General features: G+C 38.0%; 1 protein-coding gene across 5 annotated transcripts in view; it reads left to right on the top strand.

The window, feature by feature from the left end:
- Positions 1–11478, top strand: part of kcnip1b (Kv channel interacting protein 1 b) — a 65543-nt gene extending 54065 nt beyond the window's left edge. For all 5 annotated transcript variants that reach the window (XM_036595412.1, XM_036595409.1, XM_036595411.1 and 2 more), the window contains 7 exons: positions 2909–3033; positions 5449–5518; positions 5606–5676; positions 7526–7633; positions 8665–8769; positions 9537–9599; positions 11366–11478. In XM_036595412.1, coding sequence (XP_036451305.1) covers positions 2932–3033; positions 5449–5518; positions 5606–5676; positions 7526–7633; positions 8665–8769; positions 9537–9599; positions 11366–11413 — 567 coding nt within the window. In that variant the 5' untranslated portion in view covers positions 2909–2931 and the 3' untranslated portion in view covers positions 11414–11478. The remainder of the gene's footprint in view (positions 1–2908; positions 3034–5448; positions 5519–5605; positions 5677–7525; positions 7634–8664; positions 8770–9536; positions 9600–11365) is intronic.
- The last annotated feature ends 2030 nt before the right edge of the window (positions 11479–13508 follow it).

Genomic DNA, 13508 nt, shown 5'->3' with positions numbered 1-13508 from the left:
ACTGTGTCCTTCACTCCAAATGGCATGCTAAGATATTCGTAGAGTCCTTAAGTTCTTTCTTGCTATAATCTGGAGCTACGAGGCGAATATATCTACCAAATGGAAGCTCAAACTAATTAGCATTGCACAAACTACACACTTGCCTCAAACTGTGTTGGGCTGATATCTCACACAGAATTGCTTGTGTGGCTTCTGACACTGTACGATATGCTGTTCTCTGTTAGAACTGGGCCTTTAATTTGGGTCATAAATGTCAAAACTTGGTCAAAACATGAGACCCACCTCTATAATAATGATAATTTCTGCTAGCTTCACTTTGGACGTCTTGTAGTTCGTTAGTGCTAAGCTAACAGCAATTCAGATAAACATTTTTGCCTGTTCCAGATTAAACACAGACATTTGAAGCAACTAAAAGACATTCTATGTTTTACTTTAAGCTTATAACAGACAAATTAGCATATTGTCGCTGTCTAACGAAAACAAGTATCTCCAAAATAGTAACTTTACAGGAGAAGGTAAAAACACTGTTACCTTTCAATGTAAGTCAATGTAAAGAGATTTCATTCCAAGTGATTTTAGAGCATTTCCATTGGTCCATTCATCATGAAATTTATACATGATGTAAAGGACAGCTGGTATACTGAAATGATATAGAACAATAAAAATTGACAAAAATTGAGATACATGGTTTTCTTTGGACAGCAGCGATGTATTTTACCTTGTATCAGTTCCACAGTGACTCTTTCAGTAGTGAGCTCTGGTGTAGAGCTACCGCCGCTGTTTTCCATTCTTAACAACTGGTTAAGCTGCTGCTTGTATGCACAGTGACATATCTAGAACTTCCAGAAGGCCTAGAGTGACTTGTTTTTTCACTAAATTGGTCCCAGTGTAAATCAAAACTTTTACAATGTGATTGGTCGATTCCTCTGTGACTTCCTAATTATGCTCATTGTCAGCTGTTAGATTCCTTACCTAGATACCCATTCCTGATTGGCCAGTTTACCTTTGGGTATCAAGGATTTTTTGTTTCCATCCAAAACTTAAGAATAAAATCAATTTTTGTTCTGATGTTAGATATGGTACATTTTTAGATATGTACTGGGAGTGTTTATATGTGCGTAAGTTTTGGACTAAGCTTTGTTTTTGTCAAATATTCTCAATAAAACCATTCCAAATACAGTCCAAACTTTTCTTCTAAATGACGACTCTAAATGTAACTTAACTTGTACTGAAAAGTGAATCTGGTTGGCTGCCAATAAAATGTTAGCTTTACACTGGCAACCTCCACATTCTCTGTGCTGGCGGCAACGGATCCTCACCTTTGTGGACATTATTAACCCTCTACTGCACACATTATCAGAGCGATTTTTTCTTGCATAAATTTATTCTTGATTTATTTTTTCGGACCTGATTATTACATTCAAAAACATAAAAAAAAATTATGTGTTCAGGGGTCCTTTTGGAGTATGTTGCCTTGAGGCAACATTGTGCGACAATGGGAAGAAATAATATAGAGCTGTGTTCGCTGAAGTTGTAAGATCTGGTTTGTGACTGGCTAAATCCATTCCACTGTTGCACATTGTTGCTTCTAGGCAACAAACGTATTTCTGCAAAATCTCATAACAAAAAAAATTGATACTGAACATTAAAAAAGAGATTTAAATTTGTGTTAACTCTATTGTTGTCTTTAAATATGTATAACATTATTGTAAAGTCAGGAAAATGAGTTTGTTGCCCTGAGGCAACATTGTGCAATAGAGGGTTAATAAGGAACTTTTAACATCAAGGATCCATGGTGCTAGCTGGAGGACCTTGAACACTTTGTAAAGTGCACCTAAGAGGATTGGTAACTTATTGTGAAACCTGTTTTATTTCCAGCAGCATTACTGTATTATTACAGCTGGTATTATATTCATTATACTGTACTGGTTATTCCTTTTTTCCTTAATCAATGGTAGGTTTATGGGTGCCATGTGGGTGGGGAACTATAGGGGGCTGGGTGCTCCATTTTGTTGCTATATTCTGTTGCCTACTGTTTTTGATACTACACTGGAGCTTTATCTTAAAAATAAAAACATTTGGTCACAAAAAAATTAAATAAAAGTTGTGCTGTAATACTTGCAGAGTTTAAATGCATGCAAAATTCTACTGAATAAAAAATGAACTAAAAATTACAGATAAGAAAACATTCATCATTCTCTGAAGGCCTAGAAGGCTCTGAGTGTTCCCCGCTGGTTGTCTATAAACATGGACAGTAGTACGTCACAATGATAAAGGCAATGTTAACATCTTAAAGCGTGAATTCTACTCATCCTTTCGTCTATATTTCTTCAGTCTTTGGGGAAAATTTGAAGGTTTACTCTTTAAATTTCAGTCCTGCAGAAATCTCTCACTCCTACCTTCCTCCTCAGTAGCCCATCATCTTAGCGCAGCTGACACAGCTAGAGTTGCACCTGCGGGGCACACTGTGTGTGTTAGGCGGGGGGGGTGCATGTAAAATATTGAAGTCATTCAAGGTTCTTTTCCTCTCTGGCTTTATGAAGTTAAAGATTCTGCTGCAGTTCTGCTTCGCCCTGAGCAGAATATGCTGTTTTTCTGATGAAAAGCTGTCGGCTCGCTCCGGGCCGCCACTGAGGAGCCATCGGCTTCTCTCGGCCTGTATCTAATGGAAATTTTCCAGCTTCTATTGGAACATATACTCACGTCTGTAAGGGGAAATTCATTTTTTTCTCTACTTTTTTACTGCTCTACCTTGCACTCGAGGCCCTCAGCAGTACTGTGCAGTAATCAGTACAACTCCAACCAGCGCAACTACCAACAGATCAACCCACTACAGCACTCAGCCTCAGCCATTAAACTACTGCCTCTCTCTCTCTCTCTCTCCCTGTCTCTCTCTCTCTCTCTGCAGATAAGGTGGACGATGAGTTGGAGATGACCATGGTGTGTCATCGTCCTGAGGGCCTGGAGCAGCTCGAGGCTCAGACCAATTTCAGCAAACAAGAACTACAAGTCCTCTACCGCGGCTTCAAAAATGTATGCACGGCTAAACATATCAGCACGCTCCACTCAAGTGAACAGATTACTTATAATTTTTCCCCACCATCACTGTTAAACACTTTTTTATTATGTTTTATTAAACCTTTCAGACCTACATTCACTCCATAAAGAGCAGCCTCACTATTCACTTATTAATCTTAAAGCTTATTAATTGGTATCTGCAGTACTATGGACTATTTAGTAATTACTATAACTTATTAATTTATACTATGTTTAATTATTTAGTATTTAGTATGAGACCAGTGTGTAAGTTTTGACAGTATGGAACTGAAATGTGGACACTTACCCTGTCCACCTTTCTCTGAAATTCCAAGTAAATGTAGGTCAGGATATCAAAAGTTGCTTACAAGGTCTTATCAAAATTAAACTCAACTCCCTGGCCACTTTATTAGAAACACCTACCTCAGACTTCCACTCACTGGCCATAAAGTGGAAGTAAAAGGAAGGTGTTTCCGGTAAAGCGGCCAGTGAGTAGAAGCACAAGGTGTTTCTAATAAAGTGGCCAGTTAGTAAAAGTAGAAGTTAGGTGTTTCTAATAAAGTGGCCAGTTAGTAGAACTACAAGGTAGATGTTTCTAATAAATTGGCCAGTTAGCAGAAGCATAAGGTAGGTGTTTCTAATAAAGTGGCCAGTTAGTAGAAGCATAAGGTAGGTGTTTCTAATAAAGTGTCCAGTTAGTAGAAGCACAAGTTAGATGTTTCTTTTAAGGTGGCCAGTTAGTGGAAGTACAAGGTAGGTGTTTCTAATAAAGTGGCCAGTTAGTAGAGGCACAAGGTAGGGTGTTTTTAATAAAGTGGCCAGTAAGTAAATGTACAAGGTTGGTGTTTCTAATAAAGTGACCAATAAGTAGAAATATAAGGTAGGTGTTTCTAATAAAGTGGCCAGTTTCATGGAATTACAAAGTAGGTGTTTCTAATAAAGTGGCCAGTGAGTGGAAGTACAAGGTAGGTGTTTCTAATAAAGTGGCCAGTGAGTGGAAGCACAAGGTCGGTGTTTCTAATAAAGTGGCCAGTGAGTGGAAGCACAAGGTAGGTGTTTCTAATAAAGTGGCCAGATAGTGAAAGTAGAAGGCAGTGAGTGGAAGCGCGGGTGGTCAGTGAGTGTATATGTCATAGCATATAAATCATATTTTGTCCCTGTGTTTGATATTTAAACACTGATTCTGCTCGTGTTCCTCTCTGCGTATGTTGCTAATCTGTCTGCACTAGCCTGCAGCAAGAGGCACTCAGCCTGCCATATGTTATGACGCCAACAATTACACGCTATATTGCGCCGCACACACACTCACACATATGTCGGCCAACCCCCCCCAACCCACACACACATATAAGCTCATGCGTGTTTGCCAACATGAGCGCAATAAATCACTTCTATTACTTCTTTGATTTCATCACATAATGTTCATTTTCACTCCGTCTTCTTGATATTTCATGTTTTATAAGCCAATTTTCATAGATGTAAAGTACCATGAGTCAAGATGCTTATTATTATAATTGTCACTATTAATATTATTATTATTTTTCAGAACTCTCACTTTTATTCCTTAAATCTTTTTAAACATATAATTTCTAATCACTCATGTTCAGTTTGTAAGTGTTTTGGTTCATTGTTACTTTTTATTGTTTGATTGCTTATTTGTTCATCATCATGGTCTCATTTTTATTGTCTTTTTATTTGTAACCTTAATATAACTTTTATTTTTATTTTTTATTTCTTATTATCAGTGCTATTGTTCCAGTCTGACCCCTGTGTTTAATTAAAGGGCCAATATCCATTTTTTTATGTTTTAGAAGCCCCCTTACAAGGTTTGCATAGTTTTATTCACTAAAAACAATAATAATAATAAAAATAATTTATAATTTAGATGACCCTTTACTAATCTCTCTTGATCTGTTAGAATTAAATATGCTGTATTTTGTTACCGTGCCTTTAAAGGGCCCGTATCCTAGGTCAACTAATATTAATATTATCCTTAGAATGAAACAGGCTGTTTTGGTACTGCGCCTTTAAGACAAATAAATAAATAAATAAATAAATAAATAAATAAATAAATAGATAAAGATAAATAAGAGAAATGTAAATGATCCGATTGGCTGCCTGAAATCAAAAGCAGTCCAGGCTGAAACACTCCTTGTAATGTCAGCGTGAGTGGGCGGGGCTACACTGCTGCAGGATGAGTAGGCAGACAAACGTAAATGTGTTGGTTTTCATGACATCACAAACAGAATAATTTCAAAATGGGCTGTTTATGTAGCTTAGAATGAGGGTAACTCAGGTTTACACGCTATGGGCCCTTTCATTCTTAGTGATTCGACCACTTTGTAAATGTGTTCTAGGTTTAAATCAAGAATTGAACTGAACTGAATTGAACCGAACTGTTTGTCTCCACAGGAGTGTCCCAGCGGAGTGGTGAACGAGGAGACGTTTAAACACATCTACGCCCAGTTTTTCCCTCATGGCGGTGCGTCCTCCTCGTTTCTTACTCAGAAGTGCCTCTCGTAAAGAATATAAATCATGATTCTCACACTTTCTCACGTCTTTATTCCAGATGCCAGCACGTACGCACACTATCTGTTTAAAGCTTTCGACACCACAAATAACGGCTCCATAAAGTTTGAGGTAGGGATCCACATAGACCATCCTGGTCCACTGTTTACATTCCATCTGCATGTCCACTTATGTGGGAATGAGCTGATGTCAGTATGGTTAAGTCAACTTTATCAATGTCATTTGAAGACATTTGAAGCTTGTAAAAGACATTTTATATGTTTTATCTGGAGCTTGTAACAAATATGAACACATATTTGAGCTTGTATGTATCAGTTTTACAGTGACTCTTTCAGTAAAGAGTCCTGACATAGAGCTGCTACCGCTGTTTTCCATTCCTAACAACTAACTGGAACCTGCTTAGTCTACAGCTCGTATTCACAGTCAGTGATGTATCTAGAGCTTCCAGCAGGACTAGAGAGACTTTCTCACAAAGTTGGCCCCATTGTAAATCAAAATATTTTAATGTTTCATGATAAGTGGACAGTGGTGAACTGTGAGTATTAGAGCTGGGCCTTCGGTTCAGGCTACTAATGTCAAAACCTGGCCAAAAACAAGAGAAAAACACCTTTACAATAATGGTCATTTACATTAGCGCCTTTATGGGAGTCTAGTAGTATGTTTATGCTAAGCTAACAGCGATTCACAAAACATTTTTTAACAGTTCTAGATTTAATGTAGACATTTGAACATTGTAAAAGATGTTAACATATATTTAAGCTTGTATCTGTCAGTATCAGTCCTGATGTAGAGCTGCTGCTGCTGTTTTCCATTCCTAACAACTAACCAGAACCTGCTGAGACTGCAGCTCATATTCACAATCAGTGATGTATCTAGAGCTTCCAGAAGAACTGGAGAGACGTTCTCACAAAGTTGGCCCCATTGTACATCAAAATATTTTAATATTTCATGATAAATGGACTGTAGTGAACTGTGAGTATTAGAGCTGGGCCTTAGGTTCAGGCTACTAATGTCAAAACTTGGTCAAAAACAAGGGAAAAAGACCTCTACAGTAATGGTAATTTCCATTAGCGCCCTTATGGGACTCTAGTAGAATGTCTGTGATAAGCTAAGCTTGTAAAAGACATTATGATTTATCTGAGCTTGTTTGTATCAGTTTTACAGTGATTCTTTCAGTAAAGACAGGAACATATATTTGAGCTTGTATGCATCAGTATCAGTCCTGACACAGAGCTGCTGCCGCTGTTTTCCATTCCTAACAACTAACCAGAGCCTGCTTAGACTACGACTCACTTTCACAGTCAGTGACGTATCTAGAACTTCCAGAAGACCTAAAGTGACATTTTTGTCTGACAAAATTGGTCCCACTCATTGTTGATTGGTTTATTTCTTTGTTGGAGGTTAATCTAACATGTAAGGCCTTCAGTCCAGCTCCTGAAGTCCTTACCAATGGGGGAGTTTACCAGCTGTATCTACCTAGATACCACAGAGAAAACAATCCTGAGTGGACAGTTTTATATTGGACATTTTAAGATTTTAACCCTTTTGTTTTCAACCAAAGCTCAGTGATAAAATAGGAGTAATACTACATTACTTGCAAGGTTTAATTACAGCAGCATGATGATTATATTCGTTAATTATGTTAAATGAACTAAAAATATAGAAACTCAGAAATCATTAGGCCTTCTCTGAAACCTCTTAACTTTGAGATATGTCAAGTGATGAGATGTTACTTTAAGTAATTTTGGAGTACTTACATTGGTCCGTTCATCATGAAGTGTCCACACAATGTAAAGGACAGCTGATATTTAAAATAAATTAATAAATAAAATGAAAAATTATTTGTTTTTGTATGATAGTGATGATGTTTTCCTTGTTCTAATATGTTACAGTTTTGGTGTCAGATGATTTTCCTGTGGCCGAGAATAATTAATTTTAATAGTCTCTATGCTGTGTTTAGGAGTTTGTAATGGGGCTGTCCACTCTTCTGCGAGGGTCGGTCAGAGAGAAGCTGGAATGGACTTTTCATCTGTACGACATCAACAGAGACGGGTTCATCAGCAAAGAGGCGAGTGTGAGGAAAAGATTCAGGACGGACGTGTTGTAGACAAAGTGGTCAATATATAATCATAAAACTACAAATTAAACAGTTAAACAAAAAATTTGTGACAACCAAAAATAATTAAGCGCCAGTCAAACTAGAGAAGTCAATACATCATTAATGAATGTTAATCTGATCTGTTCATGTCTTATAACAAAATTTAATAAAGCATAAATGCCACAGAATTTCGTCCAAAGTGATGAAATTTGGTATAGCTATAGGTTGGATAAACATCTAACAGCACCCAGTTTAAGGTTTTCAATTACATGCAATTTTCATACTTTTATTTAAATTTATTTTTTTTACTGTCAGTAGCCCTCATTTAACTGAAAGGCTGAATTTAATGATATATGAAAAATGAAGTGATAAAAGCCCATTTTTTAGGTTTAATCAGGTCAAAAAAAGTCTTCAGATTTGTGCTCAGAACCAAAGAATCTTAACCCTCTACTGCACATGACATGAGAGCAATTAATAATATTTATTTGATTCACTTTTCTTGCATAAAATTGACCTGATTATAAAATATCAAAACATTTTTTAAAAATAATGTGGTCAATTTGGGGTGTGTTGCCTTGAGGCAACATTGTGCAACAATGGGAAGAAATGATATAAATCTGTGTTCCCTGAAGTGGCTTGTGGCTGGTCAAATCCATTCCACTATCAGACAATGTTGCTTCTAGGCAACAAACATATTTCTTCAAATTCTCGTAACAAAAAAAATGATACTGAATGTTAAAAAGCAGGTTTAAACGTGCCCACTAAGAGACAGTATGACCGGGAACATGGTTTTTATTGACTTACTCAAACTGTTCCCTTTATTGTTAACCCTGTCATTGTCTTTAAATGTGAAACGTGTTATTGTAAAGTGAGGAAAATGAGTTTGTTGCCCTGAGGCAACACTGTGCAATAGAGGATTAAATAAATCAAGTTAAATACAAAAGTGGACATCCTGCTGTGTGTTTTCACCCTCTTTTTCTGATGCACTGGTTCAATTACAGGAAATGACAGAGATTGTTCGGGCCATCTATGATATGATGGGGAAGTACACTTACCCTGCTCTGAAAGGAGACGTGCCTAAACAGCATGTTGATGCTTTCTTCCAGGTCAGTGTTCCACACTGTATTCCATAGTCCACAGAATTCCATACTGCCACTTCCGTGAAATAATGTAAAGTATTAGTAGTCTACGCACTTTAAAAAGGTGGTTCTTCAAGGGTTCTTTTGTAAAGGCACTGATGAAATGGCCCTTAAGTCTGATAGAAAATGTGTTGCATGGTTCTATTTAGAACCTTTTTGAAAATGGTTCTATGTAAGACCAAAAAGGGCTCTGCTATTGTTGCAGTGTCAAGCTTTGGTGCTATATAGAACCATATACAACACATCCTCCATCTGAAGAACCATTTCACCATACAAACAACCATTTAAGCATGAAAGTGTTCTATATAAAACTCATGGTTCTAAACAAAGCTATTCCCTTTACTAAAGAACCCTTGAAGAACCCTAATTTTTACATGTGTAACAACAATCAACCTGGATAAAAAGTATCAGGTTCAGAAACTTTAGAGTAACTTCTAGAACTGCAGTTTTTTAGTTCAGTCCATTTTTTGAGTTTTTAGTCCATTCAGCATCTATCAGCCTAGAAACTGACTTTGTTTGATTCTGTTCTTGTCTTTTTGGATCTGTTTAGCCTAAAATAAAATGTTAAAGCTCTAAAGTGAAAGGAGTGAACAACAGCACAGCCGAACAGGAGCTGAACCAACACAACAAGATGAAATTAAAAAAAAAAAAGTTAACTGAAGCTTTTGCAGTGAAAACACCACAAAAATTGACAGCTGAATGTTGTTTTCTCTGTTTACCACCTGATCTCACAGAAAATGGACAAGAACAAAGACGGAGTCGTGACACTGGAGGAGTTTATCCTAGCATGCCAGGAAGTACGTACCACCAATACCACAGCACACTGGCCCAATGTTCTCCAACTAGCTCCATCATTCACCAGCAAACATACTCTTTATCCTCCAGACACCATCATTCTCCAACGAACACCATCATTCTTCAACAAACGCCATCATAATCCTCCAAATGCCAACATTCTCCATTAAACACCAGCATTCTCCAACAAACACCATCATTCTCCAACAAACACCATCATTATTCTCCAAACACCTTCATTCTCCAACAAACACCATCATTCTCCAGCAAACACCATCATTCTCCAGCAAACACCATCATTCTCCAACAATCACCATGATTCTCCAACAAACACCATCATTCTCCAACAATCACCATCATTCTCCAACAAACACCATCATTATCCTCCAAACACCATCATTATTCTCCAAACACCTTCATTCTCCAACAAACACCATCATTCTCCAACAAACACCATCATTCTCCAACAAAACCATCATTATTCTCCAAACACCTTCATTCTCCAACAAACACCATCATTCTCCAACAAACACCATCATTCTCCATCACCATCATTCTCCAACAAACACCATCATTCTCCAACAAACACCATCATTATTCTCCAAACACCTTCATTCTCCAACAAACACCATCATTCTCCAACAAACACCATCATTCTCCAACAATCACCATGATTCTCCAACAAACACCATCATTCTCCAACAATCACCATGATTCTCCAACAAACACCATCATTATCCTCCAAACACCAATATTCTCCATGAAATGCCAACTAATCTAGACACTGGGTTGCAGTTTTATATCTGTGTGGAGAAAGAAAAGGAGAATGATGAAGATGAGTGGAGAATTACAGTAACTGAAGGAGATTGTTGGTGTTTGGTAGAGAATGATGGTGTTTGTTGGAGAATGATAGTTTTTGAAGGAGAATGTTGGTGTTTGTTGGAACATATTAGTGCTTGATGGAGAATGCTGGTAGAGAACTACAGTAATTGAAGGAAAATGTTGGTGTTGGAGAATGATGGTGCTTGGAGGAGAATTTGGTGTTTTATGGAAAATGGTGGTGTTTGATGGAGAATGAAAGTGTTTTAATTGAGAATGTTGGTGTTTGTTGGAGAATGATGGTATTTTAATTGAGAATGTTTGATGCAGAAGCATAGTGTTTGTTGTAGAATGTTGGTGCTTGGTGGTGAACGTTGGTGTTTGATGGAGAATGATAGTGTTTGTTGGAGAATGTTGGTGTTTGTTGGAGAATGATGGTGTTTGATGGAGAATGGTAGTGTTTTTTGGAAAATGTTGGTGTTTGTTGAAGAATGGTGGTATTTTAATTGAGAATGTTTGTGTTTGGTGCGGAATGACAGTATTTGAAGGAGAATGTTGGTGTTTGATGGAGAATGTTGGTGCTTGGTGGTGAATGTTGGTGTTTGGTAGAGAATTACAATAATTGAAGGAAATTTTTGGTGTTGGAGAATGATGGTGTTTGGTGGAGAATTTGGTGTTTACAGAAAATGGTGGTGTTTAATTGAGAATGTTGGTGTTTGTTGGAGAATGTTGGTGCTTGGTGGTGAATGTTGGTGTTTGATGGAGAATGATGTTTGTTAGAGAATTATGGTGTTTGTTGGAGAATGTTAGTTCTTGGTGGTGAATGTTGGTGTTTGATGGAGAATGATGTTAGAGAATTATAGTGTTTGTTGGAGAATGTGACGATTTGCAGCAGTCATGGAATACAACACTAACCCATCTTTATTTTCCATTTTCCAATCCCCTTTAGGATGAAATGATGATGAGGTCCATGCAGCTCTTTGAAAATGTAATGTAAAGAAGGCAAGCAGAGAGAGAGAGAAGGAGAATGCATGACAAGAAGAGAGAGAGAGAAAGAGAGAGTCTGCGAAAATGGCCGCACACTCTTTCTGTAACTCTCTCTTTCTTTCTCTCCATATAAAAACTGAGGATTGATCTTTCTTGGACGCTTCGCTTTGGGATTTCGGAAAGAATTTGAAGGACCCTCAATTTACTACCATCTAGGCAAGAACCTGGACCGATCCTCTGAGGATTAAGCTCTGTATATCAAACCTCTCATATGGATTCATACGTGCGATGTGTGGCTCATGAAGGCTGACGACCAGACACACGCTCACTCCTTCATTTGTGAAAAGGAAGAGAAGGTTTGTAGGCACCCCTGCTTAGTCTTCTGCTCAGGAAAGTGGGCTCCAACTGTGAAACTCTGGGTTCTGGGAAGTGTGAAGTTCTTTGTGAAAAGCCTGGATCTGCAAAACACTGCTTCTCACTTCCTGGAGCTCCTTGAACTTCTTGAATCAAGCTGCAGGCCGGGAAAGTGGAGCTACAGCTCGAGGACTCCCTCTGCTGTCATGGACTTGAACTGCATCTAGGAGGCAGCAATTTCCACTTCAGTTTATTCTGTAATTGCCAAGAGTTTGCATGTTTTAACCAGCAGATATGCTCCCTTTGATTTACTTGAATGTTGGCCTATATAATATAAAAGCCTAATTATGTAATTTTATGCATTAAATGGTTTAATGATTATTTATTACAATCAGGTTATGCGGGATTGACTTTTGGACGTTTTTTTCTGTTGTCTTGTCTTGTGTTGTATTTACAGTATTGCTTACTGTTAACTCTCTTTGTCCCCAGTCTGTCCTGTTTATATGTCCATCTCTCCGTCTGGCCTCAGACCATTGAGCATCGTTTTGTGTGTCTAAAGATCATTCAGCAGAACTTAAGAAGTGGCTGTATAATAACTGCTCTGCTTTATTTCACCAAGTGACAATCCAGCTCTCCATCTGTCTCAGCATTTTATTTCTCTGTGATGAACATATCTGTCATTATAGATCATTTAAGTTTAATTTATTATCCATTAAACAAAATGAGGAGGAAATTAGGCGTACATGTTTGAGCGCAGTGCCACATCTCTCCATGGAGGCGGACGGACAGAAACGGGTTTGAAAAACCTTTGAATGCTGTTAAATGCTGATCTTATTCAATGACGATTGATGGTTAGAATAAAACTTTGTGACGAACTTCAAAATGTGTCTTTGTGGTGGAAATTACTGTTTATTTAGATGTAAACAGAGAGATGTGTGAAATGGTTCAGATGTCTTTACAGTGGTGGTGATAGGAACCAGGGGTCGCCATGACTACAACACAGATATAGACATTTTATTTACTATCCAGAACCACCAGTGAACCTACAGGAGTCTTCTGAGTTTATATGGAATGTTGATGATGGAAAATAGTGATAAATCTGAAATAATAAGTTTTCTTTGGGGACTATTTTGCCTCACAACACCCTGCATGTATCCCTCCACCAAAACTATCATAACTCACATAACTATTCATAACAATTTCATGTAATAACTTTCTGTGAGGGAGCTTTTAGAGCTGGACGTCTGGTTCCTATTACCACCACTGTGAACAACCCTGACTCTATTTGCTCTGGAACGGAGCATTTCACACCAAACCACTCTGAATGGCTATTTCTAAACCCTTAAATTATGCAGAATTTCTAAAATAAATCTGTAGAATTCCCTTCTAAGGTTACCCATTGCTGACACATGTTCAACTGACCACTCACTGCTTGTATAATCGCCATAGAAAAGCTTTGGTCAATGGAATGGGACGCTCTGGAGCAGCTGCACACAAGCCTAAAGCCACCATGCCAAACGGCAAGCGTCGGCTAGAGGGGTATTAACACTGTGGTTATTTAGACTGCAGACAGTGATGGTTAGTAATCCCATCTCATACCAAATGAGCGAACCCCTTGAATAATATAGCAATGACCTAGCAACACCTCAGCAACCACCTGGGATACCATAGCAGTGGCCTAGCAACACCTCAGCAACCACCTGGCATACCACAGCAGTGGCCTAGCAGCAACTTAGCAACCACATGGGATA

Source organism: Colossoma macropomum, unplaced genomic scaffold, assembly GCF_904425465.1.
Source record: "Colossoma macropomum unplaced genomic scaffold, Colossoma_macropomum, whole genome shotgun sequence".
In the NCBI taxonomy this organism is placed as follows: domain Eukaryota; kingdom Metazoa; phylum Chordata; class Actinopteri; order Characiformes; family Serrasalmidae; genus Colossoma; species Colossoma macropomum.
The sequence above is the reverse complement of the archived record's forward strand: the minus strand, read 5'-3'. Positions and strand labels throughout refer to the sequence as shown.